Consider the following 21,524-nt stretch of genomic DNA (forward strand, 5'->3'; position numbering starts at 1 on the left):
ATAAAACAAAGAAAAAAGAAATTTATCAAACAAGACAAAAAAAAAAATCAATCAGATCAAATTAAAAAAAAAAATATTTTTTGAGAAAAAAATAACAAAATTATTTTAAATATGATGCTATGTTAGGACAAATTCTTTAAAAATAGTTTAGCGTTGTATAAGTGAAAAAAACATAAAACATTCCTTGGACTAAAAATTGTAAAAATTTAAGAAAATATTTTTAATAAATTGTTCTTCATTTATAGTTTTTAAAGAACAAGTGAGAAATATTTTTTGATATTTAGAATATTTTTTGATATTTTTAGAATAACCAGAGACTTCGTCGCATACACGGAACACCGCCACCCCAAAAATAATAAAATAAGAAAAAAATAATTCAGACTTTTCAAATTCAAAAAGTAGGTAACGTCATTAAAATTTAAGCACAAACAAAGAAATGAACCCGGGCCACCCGACCCACCGAGTGCAGGCGGTTCGACCCTTAAATGCCCCAATTCTTCCCCATTTCAAAATCTCCTCCTCCGCTCTCTCCCCCTCTCTGCCTGCAAAATTTATCGATCTTCAACATTTATTTCTCAAATTTTCAGTACGAGATCGAGAGATCAAACAGTAGCTACCGATTCCGATTCCTTTTCCGATATAAAATTTGAACCGCTTTGGTTGCTGTTATAAATCACGGATCTTTGACTCAGAACTGACTTGGAGATGGAGAATCTGATACAATTAGTCAACAGGCTTCAGAGAGCATGCACGGCGCTTGGAGATCACGGGGAGGAGAGCGCGTTACCTACGCTCTGGGACGCTTTACCTTCTATCGCTGTCGTCGGCGGACAGGTATCTGATCGAGTTTCTTTCGAAGTATTTCGCTCTTGTTACTCTCTTTTGTTCGATCTATTTGTCCTGACCAGCTGGATTTTTCTTACTTCTTATGTGTAATGTCTTCGGATATTATCAGTGCTTATGTAATCGACGATTTCATGATTTTTCTTTGTACTTTCGTGGATTGAAGTTTAGATCTGCCTGATAATTGTATTGATTTCGATTTGATTATTTTTTTCACTATTTATTTGCAAATGTACTTTCTCTGTATCACTTGTTTATGTCTTTTTTTTTCTTTTTTCTTTTTTTTTTATCGATCTGTGGTATGCACCTAAATTACCTAAAGATTATCAAGTTATGTTGTAATCCTAAATAAGTCGTTTAATAAGAAACCTTTCATCGGGGGGGAAGTTAGAAACTGGCTTAAGCCTTGCTACTTACAGTTTGCATGCTTATATTGATTGTATTGGTTAGTGTTTTGTGATCTTTGCATTTTATAACTATTCTTTGAACCGTTTGCAGCCAGTTAAACTTTGATTCAATGTCTTTCTTCTCTTAATTAGTTACATTTTGTGGCAATTGACGCTGATGGTTTATGCTCTGTAGAGTTCTGGGAAGTCCTCAGTACTTGAGAGCGTTGTTGGAAAGGATTTCTTGCCTCGTGGATCCGGTAAATACATTTCTTTGTGCTGTGGATGAACTACCATATGGAATGTTTATTTTTTAAAAGATTCCCTTCTTCTTTGACACATGGATGAGCTTATATGGGCATAATTTAAATTACAGGAATTGTTACTCGACGCCCACTTGTCCTTCAGCTTCATCGGCTGGATGAGGGTAGAGAGTATGCAGAGTTTGGACATCTTCCTAGAAAGAGATTCACTGATTTTGGTAAATTTTATGGGGGTTTCTTTTCCTCTTAATTAACATGGAACCTATGTTTCTATCATTATTTTTCGTCAGGTCATGAATTCCCCACAGTGTTAGCATCCATTGTGTGGTTCTTTTCGATATGTTTTTGTTGAGTGTTTCACATTGATAGAAAATAAAGTTTTTGGTTTCTGCAGCTGCTGTAAGAAAGGAGATTGCTGATGAGACTGATAGGGAGACAGGGCGTTCCAAACAAATTTCTAGTGTTCCAATTTATCTTAGCATTTATTCCCCCAGTGGTGAGTTAGAATGTTTCATTGTTAATTCCTCATTTCTGATAATTTATTTACACATACGTGGTGATTTATACCAATCTTAAATTTTTAACTGATGCTAACAGTTATTGTTGCAAATGAACTTTCTGAAATCTGAAATAAATCAAGTCTCAATTGCAAATGATATTTTTTTTATGTCTGCTGAGTACGTAGTGATTGCATAACTTTGGTGATTGCAGTTGTGAATTTGACCTTGATCGATCTTCCTGGGCTTACAAAAGTTGCTGTCGGTGAGTTATTCCCTTGATTTATATTGTAAATTTGAACGCTTCTTGTTCTTTTTGTCTCATTTTCCTCTGAAAATAACCAAAATGATTGTTTAATATAGAGGGTCAATCGGACAGCATAGTAACAGAAATTGAAAACATGGTGCGATCTTATATTGAGAAGGTATTTTCTTTTTGTATTCTCTCTTTAGTTTTGTGTTTATTTTTCCAGTAAATTGGAAGAACCAAATGGTTTAATTTTTTCAAAGCAGTATGTAAATTTAATATTTTAATCGAAATAATACGTTGCAGCCCAACTGTATTATATTGGCAGTTTCTCCTGCCAACCAAGATCTTGCCACATCGGATGCAATCAAGGTTTCTCGAGAGGTAGATCCAAAAGGTATCTTAGAAATTGTTTGTCTGTGTAGAATCATGTTCAGTTTTATTATTGTCATTTGGTTACCATGTTATCTTTTTTCATATTTAATTTTCTGAGTTTACGATGGACTTATTTCAGGAGAAAGAACATTTGGAGTTTTAACAAAGATTGATCTGATGGATAAGGGTACTGATGCTGTAGAGGTAGGTTTAACAAATGTATATCGATGATATGCTGATATTTTTTATGGAATTGAAACAATTCTTTTTCCTTAGTTTTGTGTTGATTGTACTTGACTTAGAGCTGTCCCTTTGTGAATCTTGATGTCCTTGCAACTTGGAATTCACAGAACCCATGGTTCAGTGCAATTTTGTGTTGCAGCTTAGTGTCGTTTTTCTGTGTCAGGATAGAATACCATTTCATTTTGTCATTTCCCCCATAGTTTTAGGTGCCTACTTCAGCTTCATTTCTTGCTGAGATGTATGAGCTTGAAATAAAGATTTGCTTGCTCTTTAAGTCCATTTTAGGTTCACAAGCCAGAGCTACATTAAGATCATCTTACAAAGATGACAATAGTGACAAGCACACATTTTGCTGATTCAGATGCTCGTTTTTTTAATTTCCCATGTGCCATTCAGGACTTATTTTCATATCTAAGTTATTTGCTAAATATTCGTTGTTCTCAATAGTCATTATCTTGGTGCCTTTTAGATGTTAACTCGGAGGATCCTTGTTGTCCTGTTACTGACAGTTTTGTCTGCTGCTTGGAATTCATGTCCCTGGATATTTGAATTTTTAAGTTCCCGTTGTCTGTTTAGTGTTTTCATGTTGATTTTTGAGTTATGGACCGTTTTGAAAAGAGGTTTTCATGTTACTGCAAGAACGTTGTTGTTTTTTAGAAGGATTTCCTGTTTAGGATTCTTTTTGGCTTCTCAGATCTTGGAAGGAAGAGCTTACAAGCTGCAATTCCCTTGGATAGGGGTTGTTAATCGCTCTCAACAAGACATCAACAAAAATGTGGACATGATCGCTGCTAGACGTAGAGAGCGGGAGTATTTTGCTCAAACCCCAGAATATAAACATCTTGCTCACAGGATGGGTTCTGAGCATCTTGGGAAAATTCTATCGAAAGTAAGTTAATTATCTTCCTCGGAAGCTTGCTAAGCTTACAAGGAGAGACCTCTTGTAGAAAATGCAAAATTTCCATTTTTTTAAGAATAATTATGTTGACTGAATTGAAAACTTTCACTGAAAGAATTTGTCGAAGGACACTGGCTATATAGCCCTTTCCATTTATTTCTGGCCAACAGAGCTGAAATAAGATCAAGCTGTTGGATGTTTTCAACTAATCGAATCTGGAGCTGTATAAGTTATTTTTGTAAATTGTGTTTTAATATATTCTGATTCATCTGAAGTTGACTAACTGCAATTATATATATATGTTCCAATTTGTCTCCATGTTCTAGCATTTGGAATCTGTTATCAAATCTCGAATTCCAGGCCTTCAGTCTCTTATCAACAAAACAATTATTGAGCTTGAATCTGAGTTGAGTCGTCTCGGAAAGCCCATTGCTACTGATGCCGGAGTAAGTAAATTTTTTCCTCTTTACCTTTTAAAAAATTGTCCATGGCCAGTCATCTGCGAGGTTTAGAATTTGTTTCTTACACAAAAGCGTTTTAATTATTTTTGCTTCATGACATATGTTCTGATTTCAACCCCTGATTATCAATTCAGGGAAAGTTGTACATGATAATGGAAATCTGCCGTGCATTTGATGGAATATTCAAGGAACATCTAGATGGGGTGTATGTATTCCTTATTTTTGTAACCTTTTTTAGTTAAGTTCCATCGTAGTTCTCATATCTGTTCTCACATGAATTTACAGTCGACCAGGTGGTGATAAAATATACAACGTGTTTGATAACCAGCTACCTGCTGCATTGAAACGCTTGCAATTTGACAAGCATCTAGCGATGGAAAACGTACGGAAACTAATAACCGAAGCTGATGGGTATCAACCTCATCTTATAGCTCCTGAACAGGGGTATCGTCGTCTAATAGAAACTGCGTTGATTACCATCAAAGGTCCTGCTGAGGCAGCTGTTGATGCGGTATTGACCTGAACTTCTGTTTAATATGACTATAATAAAAACAATGACCAAGTAAAACTCAGAACCAATGATGCAAAGAAACAGATTGGAGTCTTGTTTGGTTTTTTTTCAACTACCATGCAAGTATCTATTAATTGAAACGAATCCTGGATGTCCGGTCTAAAAAAATAAGTTCATTCTAGTTCAACGAGAATTATTTATCTTGATTTTATTAGTTACGTTATTGATACGATGCTAGTTCTGGAGATAAGCTTTGAAGTCTAAGTCCTGACCCTAGGCTTTCTTTCTGAGAGACAGCTGCTGTGGGTTCTGTTTTTTTTTTTTTTTTTGGTGTGTTTATTCTTGAAAATTAAAAAATAATCCCCTTGGGATCTTACAGCAAAGAAGAGAGTCTTGTGGACTAGCTTTGATGATTTTGCTCATTTTGAGGCGTATCAGTTTCATAGTGTGATTGCCTATCTGTTGATCCTTTCTCTCTCTCTATGTCAGGTTCATGGAATACTGAAAGAATTAGTGCAAAAGTCAATGAGCGAGACTGTGGTATGTTTTTAGATTCATTTTTAGTAGCATTCATTTATTTGCGTTGCTTTCATCTTTGAATAAGTTGACGGGACTCCTAATTTTGAAATTTTGTTTCCATCTTATATTCATTTTGCTTTGCTCGTCTGAATGAGAAAAATCCACGAGGATTGTTGAATCACAATTTTCTACCTTCTCCCATCGCCTTAAAACGCATGGGCACTGGATGACCCTGATGGAAATAAATTATGTAAAGACTAGTCGAATATGCAGTACTTGAAATATCATTTTGCTATTGAGAACTTGACGATTCATGCGTCTACTGCTTCCAGGAGCTGAAGCAATACCCCTCTCTCAGAGTTGAGGTTGGGAGTGCTGCTGTTGAATCATTAGACAGATTGAAGGAGGAAAGCAAGAAGGCAACTTTACAGCTAGTGGAAATGGAATGCAGTTACTTAACTGTTGATTTCTTTCGGAAACTTCCTCAAGATGTTGAGAAGGGTGGTAATCCGACTCATTCCATTTTTGATAGATACAATGACTCATATCTTCGACGAATTGGTGAGTGTAGCAACCATTGTGTCTCCGTCATCATATTATCATTTAATTTCATTGGTAATTTATTTAATTTTCTTGTTGTGCCATTTTCTTATACAGGATCAACTGTGTTGTCTTACGTAAATATGGTTTGTGCAAGTCTGAGGAACTCCATTCCCAAGTCTATCGTCTATTGCCAAGTCCGTGAGGCAAAGCGCAGCCTTCTTGATCATTTCTTCACCGAATTAGGCAAGAAAGAGGTATTATATTTCTGTTAAGTGAACACTTTGGAGGGGATATATCTTCGAAAATTTATGTTTTATATTTATTTGATAAATGTATTATAATTTTGCTTGCAGGGGAGACAGTTGGGCACACTGTTGGATGAGGATCCAGCAATTATGCAGAGGCGTATTTCTCTTGCAAAGAGACTCGAGTTATATAGGAACGCTCAAGCAGAGATCGATTCAGTTGCCTGGTCAAAATAGAAGTCGATGTCTATCTCCCCCCCGTCATGTACTCTCCCTGTTTTATATGTATTTCCATTCTGTGTGTGACTCCATTCTTTGTACTACCGAAAATTGGTCCCTTTACATTCTGCAAGGGTATGGTCTCCATTTTTTTATTTCGTACTATATTGAGCCTGATCCCCACGAAACTTAGTTCAACACGTACCACCAGTATATACTGTAAAGTTTGTATCGGATCTGTACTCGCACCATACTGATGGCCACATACTTAGCCCCCCGCTTGATCGATTTTCATGTCATACTATCGACCGTCTAATGATGCCCACTTCACAAGCAGTATTACTTACTGATGCGATTATAGTGTTATTGAACTAATTACAGAAACTGTAAGAATGTCCTGAAAAAATGGTCACCGTTCAATTTTTTAAATATGAAAAGAGAGGTTGAGAAATGTTGGTGGATGAGTATGGCCATTCGACTATCCAAGAATCAAATGATTGCCGTAACGGCGACAGATTGATTAACCTTAAAATTCTCATAGTTCACCAATATTCACGCAATACCTTGCACAAATTACGAATTTCTTTTTATGATTCCTTGTCATTTTATCGCAATCAAAAGTTGGTCACGACTAAGATAAACAGCTGGAATGTTTATTTTATCTTCGGTTGAAGGATTTGGCGGGAATGATGATGATGATCACTCGCCACCTCCAATCACCCTACTCAGCCCTACCACCATCACCATCCACCTAGTATTAATCTTCCATTTCAAGGAACTTTTTAATCAAAAAACACCTTTTTCCAACTACCCTTTTTCAGATTGTTGCTATATTATCTCCCCCACTGCTTCTATTTCATACAAGCAGCACTCTTGAATCGTTCTGGTTCTACCAATGGAGCAAATTTCAAGGGTATTATTCAGGCTATCGCAGCCATCAAAATCGGCCTTATTATTCATAATTTTATTTGTTAGTTTCATTCAATTAAAGAGTCTTGTGGTGGAAGAAACTATCTAGGATGAAGATTCCTCTAAGGTGCCATGTGACATGGATCTCAGTTCATTTCTTCCTCTACCCAATATGGCTTGCAAACCATGGAATTCTTATGTGCTGATGGTAATACATTCATACGCATTCTTTCGATTAGTCTTACAATAAATGGAAGTAATTTAGCATCCAGCATTAAAATTTGTTCTTTTTTCCGAAAATAAATGAATGAACATGATTTGTAGTAGCTTGCTTTCTTTCCCATTTGCAGTACTCTCCATCCAAGAATAATGTGATCACTATAGTTTTGTCAAGCATTTACACCAGTGGATGGGCGGGGATGGGCTTTTCAAGGGATGGAATGATGCTCAATGCTAGCTGTATGATTGGATGGATAACAGCAGAAGGGCAAGGAAAAATAAAACAGTATCATGTACAGGGCTTCACCCTCTCAGAAATCAAACCCGATGAAGGCGAAGTGCCGTTGACCAGTGTTCCACCCTACGTCGCACTTAATGGTGTGACAATATACCTATCGTTCCAGTTGAAGTACAACAGAACTCTCAAAACCCAATCTGTTTTGTTGGGTTTCGGCACGAAATATCCTCACCACCTCCACCTTCCGATTCACCAGGACAAGACCACCATATCATTTGATTTCTCATCAAATAGGTCTATTTTCACTCCTTTCTTGCCTATCTGTGGACTGGCTGTATCATGTATCACGTTTCGATCCCACATATGCAGCTCACAGAGTAGTTGGTGAATTATGCTCCCTACACTACCCATTTTCAATTTGTTGACATCTATTTAAAAACCCTTTGGTTGCAGGTGACGAGGATTCCATCGTTGATGTATCATCTAGCTTTATTAAAGATAAGAGAACGCACGGCATGTTGGGATGGGGTCAATTACTTCCTTTGAGAGCAATTTTCGCTAGGCATCTCAAGCATGAAGATCCTTTATGGTATTACCTTCATGTGGTCATTCAGTTCGGAGCAATTTTTGTCTTTACTTGCCTGTTCTTCGGAGCAGTCAATATAGTTGTGGGGATACATCTTGCAGGAGCAGGGGTAGCATGGAAGATTGGCTATGGACTTCTGCTTGCTGCAGTGTTGGTCGTATGTATTGTCCTTGAAACATTGCCAAGGCTTAAACGGTTAGACGAACGCGACATCCCTCCGGCCTTTTCTACGAATACAATTTAGCAATGCAATATATAGGTTGTCTTTTAAATATGCAAATCAGAATGTGAATATCCGAAAAACGAGATGACAAGATTATTATGTGACAGAAGAACCACATAGGTTTGTGAGTGATTTGAGTCTAAAGGCCGCCGGATTCGAGGAAGGTGCGAGTGACTCTCCCTGCCTGCAAAGCATTAGAGACTTCCCCTGAGTAAGGAAGGGACAAGAAATTTCCTCGTACTGCTTCATATAGTTGATTCCTTCTGGGATGTATTGATTTCGTGAGCATGATTATATATAGGACCGAGTGAAGTACCAATTTTTGTAAACATTTCTTGAAAAGAAAGTAAGAAAATGATTTAAAATTTTTAACCGACCGAACAAACACCATGACTGTGCCAAAAGGACGAGCAGGGGAAATTTGGGGAAAAGGAGTGCTTTATGATGTATTTAAAAAAAATCGATAAGTCAATTTACTTAAATGTCCTTATATTTTAAGTGTAAATACATAATTAAATTTGATTATATATATACATTTACTTTAAACACGTAGTTAATTCTCATCAGTCGACTCAACCTAAATCCTCTCTGTCGACCCTCTTTTCATTTCTTTTCCGACTACAATTCTCAACACAAATCGACGCAATGGCTAATAATAATATGATAATGTTAACGTTTATTTCGATTTATTGTTTATTTTCGTTGGTCGATCGACTGATTGAAAAAGAAAATTTCGACCACGTTTTGGTCGACCCAAACGTGATCGACCAAGCTTAGATCGACCATCTATTAATGGTCGACCAAAGACCAAACAATGGTCCACCATTGCTTGATCGACCAATGGTCGACCATTGCTTTGGTCAAAGACCAATTGTTGGTCGACCAAAACAATGGTCGACCAAAGCAACAAAACAATTGCTTTGGTCGACCAAACAATTGGTGAATTAAAGCAATTGTTTTGTTGCTTTGGTCGACCAAAGATTGTTTTGGTCGACCAAAACAATGGTCGACTATTGTTGATTGTTCGGTCTATCCAAGCTTGACGCTTGGATCGACCAAAAAATAGCGTAGGTCACCCACGTTGTCGACCCAATGACAGCTCCAATACATTGGGTCGATCATGGTCGATTAAATTGATTTTGGGTCGACGTATCTCGATTTGGGGAAAAAGATTCGTAAATTTTAATTGAAGGAAGATGTGTGTCGACAGAGAAGAAAAAGAAGGGAAAAATTAATAAAATTTAAGAGTTTAATTGTAGTTAATGTAATACTCAAAAGTCAACTCCTTGTTTCTTAAAAAAAAAAGTCATAGTCCTTATTTTTTAAATACTTTCTATCTCACTCCTACTTTTTTAACTGACCCGAGAGAGCAGTGGCTCGTATATTGATTGAGAAAGAAATACATTTACAATGGAAGAAGCCTTCCTTTTATAGTAGTTCCAACTAGTCTATTGACTATCCTAAGTAGCATTTAACCAATACAAATCATCACATGCTTTTGACAATCCGAAGGAAGGATAAGTTATGTCTCTTTTTACATTGCTTACTGCTCATCCATTTTCACCCAATAATCACATTTAAATTAATCCCAAGTAGTAATATTGTAATTCTGTGGAATTATCAAACATTTCCATGTAGGTCCACACAGCATCTTTCTAGCATTGCGGCTCTGACTTTTTATGCAAAATATATATATAATTCAGTTTACTATATCTTGGCCTGATACAGAGCAAAGCCACCCAAGTTCTTTCTGACTTATGGGCCTTTTCAAAATTCTATCTTTTGCATTCTTGCTCTTTCTTGAAATTCATGCAAGAAATGATTGTCCAACTGCTTTCTGCGGAAACAACCCGTTTGAAGTACGCTTCCCATTTCGATTATTCGGCCAACAACAGCAAAACTGCGGTTATCCTGGCTTTAACTTGAGTTGCGACAGTCGAGGGGCGAAGGCCGTGCTAAGTCTCCCTTACTGGGGAGATTTTTGGGTCCGAGATATCGACTACCTAAGGCAGGAAATCAAACTATATGACCCGAATGGATGCCTTCCAAAGCGCCTTTTGAACTTGAATCTTTCCTCTTCACCTTTTATGGCTGGATACTCCAAGAACTACACAATACTGAGCTGCCCTCCAGAGGTTGCAAGGAACCGTTTCACACCGGTAGATTGCCTTAGCACGCATGATTCCTTGGTTTTGGCAACTTCGTCAACGAATCTTGCTAGAGCCTTGAATATGTGCAGTATTATTGGTATGCATCCAATCCCGGTTCCATGGCCAGACAACGGAGGGCTCACTTCTGATCTAAATGGGCATCTACAGTTGATGTGGAATGATCCAAACTGCTTGGATTGTGAAGCAAGAGGTGATATTTGTGGATTTGAGAGCAGCACCAGTGACCAGATTTTGTGTTTCAGTAATCCAAGAAGAGGTAGGCTTTTCATAATTTTCATCTTTGAGGATACACTAATCAAGAAAAGGAGATTCATAAGCTCAAAGGACATTCCGACCTTTTGATTGGGTCAAGATATTCATTCTACTTGTCCATTGTGGTAGTTGAATCTATATTATAAAGTCAAATTTTTAGAATGATAGGTGACACCAGCACATATATAAGACATACTAATTAAAAATAATATAGTCTACTCTATATGAAAGCTATATTATTGATGGCATTGGTTTTTTTCCACAGACAAATCTCGGGGTCTCCAAATCTTCAAAATCATCGTGCTTTCAGTAGTTATACCAGCCATTTTTTGCTCGATTTGCATATCATGCTTTATATTTACTCTTGAAAGAAGACACACCAGAAATCATGAAAATGCTGTAGCCCCGGTGGAACCGGCTCCGGATGCCACTGCTTTATCAGGACTAGATGATTCGACCATTGAATCATACTCAAAAGTCATTCTTGGTGAGAGCCGACGCGTTCCAGGGCCTAATGGTGCAACATGTCCCATATGTCTAGAAGATTACCATCCAAAAGACACGATCAGATGTATACCTTCATGTGAGCATTGCTTTCATTCAGAATGCATTGATGAGTGGCTAAGGATACACGGGACTTGCCCGGTTTGTCGGAATTCGCCTTCACCTACCCGTGGTGCCAATGCATGAGAAAGTGAAAATCGTTATCTTGTGTGGGAAAATGGTTTCAAGTAACCTAATAGGACAACACGAGCAATTATTGCTCCCCAATATCTTTTTTTTTTTAGTTCAATGTAGGCTTGTTTTTTGGTTGTACAAAATGAAATCTGTAAAATGAAAATTATCATTGTTTTTGTACAAACCGTGGATATGGAAGCTACAACTTCATATCATCAATAGATTTTGCATAATTTCTATCCAATATATGAAATCAAGAAACAGAACAAATCACAATAACGAAAAAGTTAATGTTATTTAAGTCTCGTGTTGGCAAGAGCTGCCTGCGGAAGATCCTTTGGCCTGATGGATGACACCGATGTCTTCCAAATGAGAAAAGGTTCGGGATTCAATCTTCACATAAAAACTAGCATATTTATGGTATCCCAATTGTTTATTGACACCCAATTATCAATTATCCATATCCAAAATATAAATGGACTTGTACATAATAATTTAATGTTTCACAATGTTTTTGTATATTTTTGGCCTTTGTAATCATTTGTTTTGATGAGAAAACTAATCAGCTGGTTATTAAATCATATCAGATCAAGATTTTATCTATTTAATCGACATTCAATTATTCTACATGTGAAAGTCATAAGATATATATAAGATCATCATTTGTCTTTACCATAATACATCTAGATTTACAAAAGGGTAATTTTCTTTCATCCTACATGTTTCTTTTTATACAATGTTTATTAACCTTGGATGCTCCGAGCATCTTACAGTTGTTTTTTCACTTGTTCCTGGAGTATAAAGGTAAGCATAAGTATGTTGAGGTTCCACTATTTTTGACATGGAACTAAATATTAAACTTGTCTTACTTGTTTTCCTCTATTTCTCTCTTGTTGTTCATGTGGGAAATTCTTGCCCAATTTCTCTCTGTGGCAACAGCTCAATAGCCATAAGATATCCTTTTATACTACAAAACCTTACTCCAACGAATGATTGCACATATATCAAACTAACTTGCAATATTCCCCTAAACACGATTTTTCTAAATCTTCCTTACTATGGAGATTTCGTCGTGCAAAACATCGACTACGTCTTAGGATACATCAAACTCCAAGATCCAGGGAATTGCTGGATGAGAAGATTATCAAACTTGAATATTTCATCTTCGTACTTTAAAGTCGGATCTCACTTAAACTACACGGTTTATGTATGTCCTTCCGATACGGGGTCCCTCTTTAATCCAATTAGCTGCCTAATCAACTCGACAAACTCGACGATAGCTACTCGTGAATTACCTCAAGAAATCATGGTAAATTTTGGATGCAAGGCTATCGGTAGCTGGTTTATCCCACTTTCGTTACCAGGGCGGCTTAAGATCGAAGAAATTTACGCTGATTTTTCCTTGATTCTGTCATGGAATGCTACTGTCTGCAAAGATTGTCAAGAAAACCAAGACAATGGTAAGAAATCTTCTCAAATACTAGTCATTTGCTATGCTTTAATGACTTTGATCCAAAAGATAATAATGAACCTACTTGTTCAGGTGGATTTGCAAGTAAGCTATCAGCAAAGATCATTGCCATAATCTTCAGTACACCAGTCACTACACTAATGGCCTTAAGCTGCTGCTCAGGATTCTGCTTCCATTTACTGAGAATGATAAAGAGGCAACACCAGGCAGGTGAAACGACATTGCCCACCATATCTTCCGTGCCTCAGTCGACTGAAGCTACTGCAATGCAGCCACCCCGTGGCTGTGAAAACATCGGCCTGGACGAGTCAAGAATTGATGCCTGCACAGAAACAGTTGTTTTTGGTGAAAGTGGGAGGAATTTTAGTGGTAATAGTAATTGTTGTGCAATATGTTTGGAAAATTATGGCCACAAGGAGACAATTAGGCTTATAACTAAGTGTGAGCATTCCTTTCATGCTGGATGCGTCGAGAAATGGTTGCAAAAAAATGGGACTTGTCCTGTTTGTAGGACATGTCTGTGTGTTGCTGACTTTGTAATATAGTTTTATATGATTCAAGAAATGATATCAATTTAATTTAAGTTGATGTATAGTGAAATGGAATATTGACGAGTCCGTAATTTATTCTTGGTAAGCCATTTAATAAAAGTTGGGCTGGGGACAAGTTTTACCTTTTCTAAAGAACAAGATATTCATGATTATTATTATTTTTTATCTAAAATAATGATGAAGTTTTCTTTCCTTGTTTGAGTTCTCTCCAAGGCTAAATTCAACGTGAAGAAATCTTTCACGACATTCTCTCTTATCATTCTGTGCAATATTTATAATATTTAGCTTCAGGAGAAAATTCAGAGAAGGAAAGAAAGGCTTCACGTGCAATCACGCAAACCGTGTCGTTCAATGACCAAGGAAGAATCGCACCCTTCCCGAATGTTACAACGTTGAAAGATAGACATTGATCATATTCGTTCGTTTACGACAAAAGTCCAAGAACTTTGTTTGGTTTTTGGTTTTTGTTTTTTTACTATGACTAGCAAGAAGCACGTGCGATGCACGTGAATATTAATTATTTAATAAAAATTAAAATTTGATTTTTTTAAAAATAATTTGAATAAATATTTTTTAATTTATATTGTGTTGGTAGAATAAGATTCACAAAACACGTTTTTAGTAAAACACATTTTTCTTATTTTTAGTTTAGTATAAATAGTTCATTTTCTTCATTTGGATACAATTTTGGAAGCTCATTTATCGTGGTAAACCGAATAATGAAACCTCTCCATTTTCTGAGAAATGTTCTTATGAGTCTTAACATATTGGTTTAGTCTATTGTCATATTAGACGAATAAATTAATTAAGAACGTATATACCTTACTTTCAAAATTGTTTCTCAAATTAAAATTCAAGCAATTAATTTTATGTTATATAATAAATTATAATGAGTATAATATATAGAACAAATTTAACTGAAACAAATTTTGAAAAAATATATATCTAAGCACCACGTATAAGTTATAATAACCTAAAAATCAATCAAATTATGGATTTTATAAATACATATATAATAATTTATATATATTATGTATTTGTATGTGTTTAGTGATTGTATATTACTGGGATCAGAAAAGAATTTAGTTGGGGTGAATAAACTCTTTTAAAAATATTTGCTTTTAAAATTTGTCTTCAATCGTTTTTAGGCGGTTGAAAGATTTTCTCAAACGGTTAGAATATGAACCACGTGAAAAGTGTGAAAGACGATTCAATATTTCTAATATTTTCAACCGGTTTGCAATCTAAACAACAAGATATAGTTTGAAATGTAAAAACTTGTGAAAAGTAAAGACACGAGAATTTTATGGATGTTCGGAGAAAAACACTCATACCCCCTCTTCCTCTGTAGGCAGGATTCCACTAAAACACTTGTCTGATATATATATTTTTTTAAAAAATTGCTACTAAAATATTTAAATTTCTTATTATAGCTAGCTCTCTTAATTTTTCTATCATATTCATATTTTATGATATTATTAGTATATTAACATTCATGATTATTGATATAAATTATACTAAATAATTTATTAACTTATTTACTTTCAATTCTTAGTTAAAAAATTATAAATATATTATTATTAAATTTTATATTATTATATTATTATATACTTATCATGTTATTGTATTATTGCATATATAATTATTTTTTCTTATATCTTCTTGTGATACTATGATTTATTATTTAATCAGAAACTACATTAAAATATAATAACAAAATTGCATTAAAATCATAAAATAACATGTAGAAAGAAAATTAAAAGGATAAAATATTTAAAGTTAGTATAAAGATGAAATATTTGAGAAAATTAATATAAGAGTTACATTTTATTCTTGAAGTGATATAAATTATTACAATCAATATATTGTAGTGATAATTTATTAGCATTTGTTAGACTATTAATTATATATTATGTGGAATAATTATGTTACTAATTAATTATATATTAGGCGGAATAAATAAAAAATTTTGATATTTCATTTTTACACTTGCAACAATTAGAAATTTGCAAATATATCTTTATTGAATCTAGGATTTGTATTGATGAAGAGGTCATTTTTATATTTTGACAATTGAAAAACATGGCTAATGATCTACACTTTTGCAGGTATATAGATAAAAAAATATTTTTTTTATCAAAGATATATTCATTTTTAATGCATAGATTTCCTATAAATTGTGTAGAAAATTTTCATGCAATTAATCTAACAACACACAATTTAAGGGGGTAGTAGAAAATTTACAATGAAAAACTTTGTTATTCTTTTTACACTTTTATAAGTATAATAGTTAAATATATATTCTTTTAATATTTTTAATTATTTTTTAAAATTAAAAAAATATTCTTTTAATATTTTTTCTAAGAATTATGTATCAAGAAAATGTTATTTCTCTAATGTATTTTTATTATCAAATATCAATTCAATGTTTATGTAACATTATTTTCAAAATTTATTTTGTTACAAATTTCTATTAAAAAATAAAAATACTATTATGATCTTCATGTATTTAATGATTGTGTAGAAAATTTTTCATACAATTAATCTAACAACACACAATTTATAGGAATAGTAGAAAAGTTACAATGAAAAACTTTGTTATTCTTTTTACACTTTTATAAGTATAATAGTTAAATATATATTCTTTTAATATTTTTAATAAAAATATATATTTTATTAAAAAAAAGCTATTCTTTTAATATTTTTTGTAAGAATTATGTATGAAGAAAATATTATTTCTCTAATTTATTTTTTATTATCGAATATCTATTCAATTTTTATGTAATATTATTTTAAAAATTTCTTATTTCACAATTTTCTATTAAAGAATTTTTAAATTACAAAATTATGATAACTGATTTTGGAATTGAGACTAAGAAAAAATTTAGTCTGATTTTGGTTTTACTGTTCTTGAGAACCATTGTCAGGTTTAACTTTAGACATTTAATTTTATGTCTAAATCTTAATCAATCTTAGTAGATATTTCGAATATCACCAAATTTGTGTGTGCTGAATTTATAAATTTGTCGTATGTATAATCTTTTTTAAAAGTGCTACTAAAATCTTTACTTTCTTATCATAGTCAAACTCTCCAAATTTTTCTAAGAGCTTCATATTTTATGAGATTATTAACATATTGACATTCATAATTATTGATATAAATTCTTCTAATAAATTTATTAAACTATTTACTTTCAATTTTTTGTTTAAAAAACCATAAAATATGTTAGTATTAAACTTCACATTATCATATTATTTTATATTTATCATGTTATTCTACTATTAGACATATAGTTAAATTTTTTTATATATCTTCTTGTAATACTATAATTTATTTATTACTTAATTAGAAATTGCACTAAAAACATAATTACAAAATTATAATAAAATCATTAAAAAAATGTAGAGATAAAATTAAAAGAATAAAACATTTAAATGTAGTATAAAGATCAATTATTTATAAAGATCAATTATTTGATAAAATTAATATAGGATTTACATTTTATTATTGAAATGATATAAATTACTACAATCAATGTATGTTGTAATGACAATTTATTAGCATTTGTTACAATTTTACATATATATTCTTATATGATTTTTTGAATTCATATTAATAAGAAGACATCTGTGTCTTTTCACAATCGGAAAACAAATGAGTGATCCACACTTTTACAGGTATATAGATTGCTGCCATATTGAACTAGGTAAAGATTTTGTCCCACATAAACTTAGTCTATGCACTAATTTAATCTCAACTTGGGATAAACCGAACACATTCGTCTTCTAGCTTCTCGGCAATAAATGCACTATAAAATAAAATCCGGTTCATAAATACGAGACAAGATCTTTTTAAAGGACCCCACCAGTAGAAGAAACATGAATCGTCTGCTCTATTGTTTCTCCATTTTGATCAACCTTGCTCCACTCATTCATTCGGTCAACCAAAAATTCCCCGTGTCCTCTTGTGGAAACAGCTATTTCTCTGTACAATACCCTTCCAAGTTACAAGGCCTACGCCCTCAAATTTGCAGTAACTACACTTCTCTTAGATGCACCCTTCAGAATAAAACCATTTGAATCTCCCTTCTTCTGGAGATTTTTATGTGAGCAACTCTACGACTCCGAAAACTGCCTTCCAAGACGTCTAATGAACTTGAGTCTTTCCTCGTCTATTTTCACATCTGCCTATTACCAAAACTATATATTTTATCGCTGTCCAATGCCAAAGTTTTGGCTGGCTGGCTTCATTCATATCAACTGCCTTTCTACGGATTCGGACACAGTTGTTGCTAGCGCTTCGGCTTCACCTACAGATATGACGCAAGTGTACGGATGCAACATAATTACAAGTGCAAAGCTACCGGTTTCTTGGTTTGGCCAATTTGATAATATCAGAATATATAGTGATCCTGAGCTGATTTGGGATGTTCCAAGACGTGAAGATTGTGAACAATATCCAGAAACAGGTACAGATTTCGAATCACAACCTCCGGTTTACGACTCAAGATCTTTTTTTCTTTTTATGTTATAACTTGTTTCATATTTGCCATTCCGATTCATAGTCAAGGGGCGGAGTAATTGGTCGAAGATTGTTCAATCACCCCTCTTCATCCCCTCGGGCACTGTTCTATAAGTATAATCTTAATCATAACATGCCTCATCTAGATCTGCTCCAAGAAAATTTATGATCTTAACCGAGCATCAGCAAACAATGATACCGGGGCTATTGCTGCGCCACCTCTGGCCACCACCTCCATGGTCGCTTTGCCACCACAATCCACAGGAAGAGCAACAACAGCAATCCCGGATATATGAGTCACAATATCTATGATTGTTGACGAAAAAGTGGCAGCACATGTCCTCAAGGTTCGACTTGTGCAATATGTCTTGAAGATTACCTAAAAAAAGAGAATTGAGTGCATAATTTTGTGTCAACATTGCTTTCATGCAAATGGTATTGAACAATGGCTACAGAAGAATTGGTCTTGTCAGTTTGCAGGACTTCTTCTCTTTCTTAATGTATAATAAAATTATGACATATTTCTTCGAATGAATGCATTAATTTTTTGGTTATGCCCCTTAAAATCATGAAATTTTGATATTTTTACGTTTCAACCTAAAGCTATCATTCACGTGTTACACGTGTAATGTTGGTAGTCTAAAGTTTGGAGGCCTCTTATACATTTTTCCAATATGAGGATACATATAATTTGAGAACATTAATTTGTTTAATTTTAGGTTTGGTTTGTAAAGTATTCGAATTTTGATTGTGGCAAAATAACTTTTGAATTTCTACTATTTTGGTCCAATCAAGTATTCATAAATCTCATAATTATGAGTGTGCTAAGTTAGATTTGAATATAACTGTTGGATCATGCAAAGCATGCATAAGACAACGTACGTACGTGGAAACTATACGAAACTGATTCGGTCCTCTCATCGTAAATTATTAAGCAGGTTCCCAAAAAAATAAATTAATTAATAAGCATCAAGTTCCATCCGAAACCAGCCAAGCTTCACAATATTTGCATTGCAACAACTTGAAGCATTTCGATCGAACAAGGAAACTGATGAACACGGATTATATATGTAGCTCTCCAGGATGTAAAAGAACCAGCCAAACCGAAGTTTTTCGAACCCTTTTGCTCAAAATTCCTTGACAGGGTACTCAATGGCACGACTTCTCGAAAATCTCGCAACTTTCTTGCTGATGCTTGCAGGCATAGCAGCGGTTGCGCCTCCATGCCCCACTGTCAATAAGCAACTCTATGAGTGTATCCCATATATCGAGGGGCAAACACCTGATACACCGCCCTCTGCTTGTTGTACCGGAGTGAAGACCGTCGTAGGAGAACAAAGAAATCATCAAGACAGAGTAGCTATCTGCAACTGTATAAAACAGGCCTTACCAAGCTTAAGCCGTCCGGCAATTCCTGGCCGTATCGCTCACCTTCCGAAGAAATGTGGATTATGTTGGTCCCACGTGCGGAATTTGAGATAATAAAATCCGAAAATAAAGAATAAAATGGACACCGAGATTTACGTGGAAAACCCCTAAAAATTATTAGGGTAAAAACCACGGGCAAGATGAAAAGAATTCCACTATAATATTTTGTGGTGTACAACTCACTCACTGTGTTTTCAAAAAGAACACAAATTCTCTTAATACAGGAGAATAAACACCTATCAAATATTATAAAACACACTCAAATATGTGTATACCGAGAGAGGAACTCAGAATGAGATAGATTGAAATGAGGGGAGGGAGCTCTATTTATAGAGCTCCCTCGACGCGTCCTTTACGCGTTTCTCGTGTGAAACCGCATTTGTCAACTTTCAAAATTCAATCTTTTCTGCACGAGCAATTCAAAGTTTTATGCATTGACAGACATGCATTTATTGCATGTCTGCCACATGCATTCTTGCCGACATTTCTTCGACTTGGAGATTTGATTGAGAATCAAACACATCTTCACACTTCCTTCATCTTCACACATCCTTTCAATCTTGTCATCCCTGCTGCTTACATCTCCGCTAGACCACTGGAAGATCTACACCACTCAAACTTATCAGTGTTCACTGGTTTGGTCAGAAAATTAGCTTTGTTTTCTTTCGTATGAATCTTCTGCATGTCCACGGTTCCTTCTTCTACTACTTCTTCCACGAAATGAAATTGTACTCCAATGTGTTTCGTCCTGGAATGAAAGGCTGGATTCCTTGCGATGTGCAAGGCACTCTGACTGTCACTGTCAATATGGATCTATGAATAGTTTGGCCCAAGCCGTAAAAAAAACTATGAGCAATACTTCATAAAATTAAATGAAACTTTTATTTAAGAAAAATTTGAAGGAAAATTTGAGCGTGTATGTTGATGGTTTGAAGTTATGATGAGAATAAGCTGATGTCAATTTTACGAGTTTTATTTTAGCGTTAAGGAGAAAAAGAAGTTTCTTGAATGTCTATTTTTATATGAAAAAAGGATTTAAGAAAAAAGTTTATTAGTATGTCTTCTTTTCATTATATATTATTTGTTAACTTGGAACAATTTGTTGTGTTCTTAAGCTCAAATTCATTTGACCACAACAAAAGTTTAGCGTATGTCTTCTTTTCATAGCAAATGAATTTGATTATGTTCAATGGTGAAATGAATTTGATAATGTTGATACTTGATATCATTGTTGGTAACTTCATATCATGTTCTAGAGCGGTGAGATATACAATAATTTTTTACAATAATGTTGAAAAATAAATTTTTTATTTAATTAAATTACTTTATTTTTAAAAATAATAATTAAAACATAATTAAAAATTACAAAAAATTAAAAGAAATACAATTACACATAATTAAATTTTAAAATATAATTAAAAATTATACATAATTTAACAAATTCACATAATTTTAAAAAATAATAAATTTAAAAATTATGTGGATGAATTCTATTTTGTGCATATGTAAATTTCAAATATATTTGAGTCGATTTGAATCACATAGTAATTAAAAACTATATATTATTAAAAAATACACATAATTGTCATTAGGTTTTTTTTTATAATTTTTCTATTTTTTCTGATTTGTTATCAACTTTTTTTATATTTTTAAATATATTTTAATTTTAAAATCGTTATTTAAAATTTATTAAAAATAATAACGGACAGATTTTTCTGACCGCTCGATCAACAATAGCAAGAGAAATTTAGTGGTCTATTTTTTAAATAAAATAAAATAACAAGGGTGGCTCTACCGTACAGAAGGTCTCCAAGCTGGGTCCACATGCGAAAATATCAGTGCAAGGTACCAACCACTCACCAGTGAGGGAGGAAGCACACTTCATTAAGTATGACGCGAAGTTTAAACTCGTTCTCGTATTAAACTCGTTCAACTGGGACGAGTTTAGATTCGGTCAATCGGGTCTTAAGCTGGTCCTCGGATTTGGTGGACTATGAGGCCATCTCCAACCCATATCCTCTATTTT

At 34.0% G+C, this 21,524-nt stretch overlaps 4 protein-coding genes across 4 annotated transcripts; all 4 read left to right on the plus strand.

Moving 5' to 3' along the window:
• The first annotated feature begins 500 nt into the window (after positions 1-500).
• Positions 501-6,398, plus strand: LOC142546765 (dynamin-related protein 5A-like). Its single transcript, XM_075654657.1, has 16 exons — positions 501-834; positions 1,426-1,489; positions 1,606-1,710; positions 1,887-1,988; positions 2,204-2,254; positions 2,353-2,414; positions 2,543-2,633; positions 2,751-2,815; positions 3,549-3,743; positions 4,079-4,198; positions 4,348-4,418; positions 4,499-4,724; positions 5,214-5,264; positions 5,576-5,804; positions 5,901-6,040; positions 6,140-6,398. Exons 1-16 carry the CDS (start codon positions 706-708, stop codon positions 6,266-6,268), a joined length of 1,830 nt encoding a protein of 609 aa, XP_075510772.1. The 5' UTR covers positions 501-705; the 3' UTR covers positions 6,269-6,398.
• Positions 6,399-6,832: 434 nt separating this feature from the next.
• On the plus strand, positions 6,833-8,809 carry LOC142544807 (cytochrome b561 and DOMON domain-containing protein At3g61750-like). The gene is made up of 3 exons (XM_075651844.1): positions 6,833-7,367; positions 7,510-7,910; positions 8,070-8,809. Exons 1-3 carry the CDS (start codon positions 7,299-7,301, stop codon positions 8,071-8,073), a joined length of 474 nt encoding a protein of 157 aa, XP_075507959.1. The 5' UTR covers positions 6,833-7,298; the 3' UTR covers positions 8,074-8,809.
• A 1,036-nt stretch (positions 8,810-9,845) lies between these two features.
• Positions 9,846-11,696, plus strand: LOC142544808 (putative RING-H2 finger protein ATL21A). The gene is made up of 2 exons (XM_075651845.1): positions 9,846-10,852; positions 11,114-11,696. The coding sequence occupies exons 1-2, from the start codon at positions 10,183-10,185 to the stop codon at positions 11,536-11,538; spliced, it is 1,095 nt and encodes a 364-aa protein (XP_075507960.1). The 5' UTR covers positions 9,846-10,182; the 3' UTR covers positions 11,539-11,696.
• A 671-nt stretch (positions 11,697-12,367) lies between these two features.
• Positions 12,368-13,552, plus strand: LOC142544141 (putative RING-H2 finger protein ATL21A). Its single transcript, XM_075651214.1, has 2 exons — positions 12,368-12,986; positions 13,070-13,552. The coding sequence occupies exons 1-2, from the start codon at positions 12,368-12,370 to the stop codon at positions 13,540-13,542; spliced, it is 1,092 nt and encodes a 363-aa protein (XP_075507329.1). The 3' UTR covers positions 13,543-13,552.
• The last annotated feature ends 7,972 nt before the right edge of the window (positions 13,553-21,524 follow it).

This window comes from Primulina tabacum, chromosome 5 (genome assembly GCF_025594145.1).
Source record: "Primulina tabacum isolate GXHZ01 chromosome 5, ASM2559414v2, whole genome shotgun sequence".
Classification (NCBI taxonomy): Eukaryota; Viridiplantae; Streptophyta; class Magnoliopsida; order Lamiales; family Gesneriaceae; genus Primulina; species Primulina tabacum.

Excerpts from the sequence above, each read along its gene's own strand:
- LOC142546765 (XM_075654657.1), top strand. The coding sequence starts at position 706 with ATGGAGAATCTGATACAATTAGTCAACAGGCTTCAGAGAGCATGCACG. Across the intron at positions 1,490-1,605 it reads TTTCTTGCCTCGTGGATCCG|GAATTGTTACTCGACGCCCA; the intron begins GTAAATACATTT and ends TTTAAATTACAG. Across the intron at positions 1,989-2,203 it reads TAGCATTTATTCCCCCAGTG|TTGTGAATTTGACCTTGATC; the intron begins GTGAGTTAGAAT and ends TGGTGATTGCAG.
- LOC142544807 (XM_075651844.1), top strand. The coding sequence starts at position 7,299 with ATGGATCTCAGTTCATTTCTTCCTCTACCCAATATGGCTTGCAAACCA. Across the intron at positions 7,368-7,509 it reads GGAATTCTTATGTGCTGATG|TACTCTCCATCCAAGAATAA; the intron begins GTAATACATTCA and ends TCCCATTTGCAG.
- LOC142544808 (XM_075651845.1), top strand. The coding sequence starts at position 10,183 with ATGGGCCTTTTCAAAATTCTATCTTTTGCATTCTTGCTCTTTCTTGAA. Across the intron at positions 10,853-11,113 it reads TTTCAGTAATCCAAGAAGAG|ACAAATCTCGGGGTCTCCAA; the intron begins GTAGGCTTTTCA and ends TTTTTTCCACAG.
- LOC142544141 (XM_075651214.1), top strand. The coding sequence starts at position 12,368 with ATGGAACTAAATATTAAACTTGTCTTACTTGTTTTCCTCTATTTCTCT. Across the intron at positions 12,987-13,069 it reads TCAAGAAAACCAAGACAATG|GTGGATTTGCAAGTAAGCTA; the intron begins GTAAGAAATCTT and ends CTACTTGTTCAG.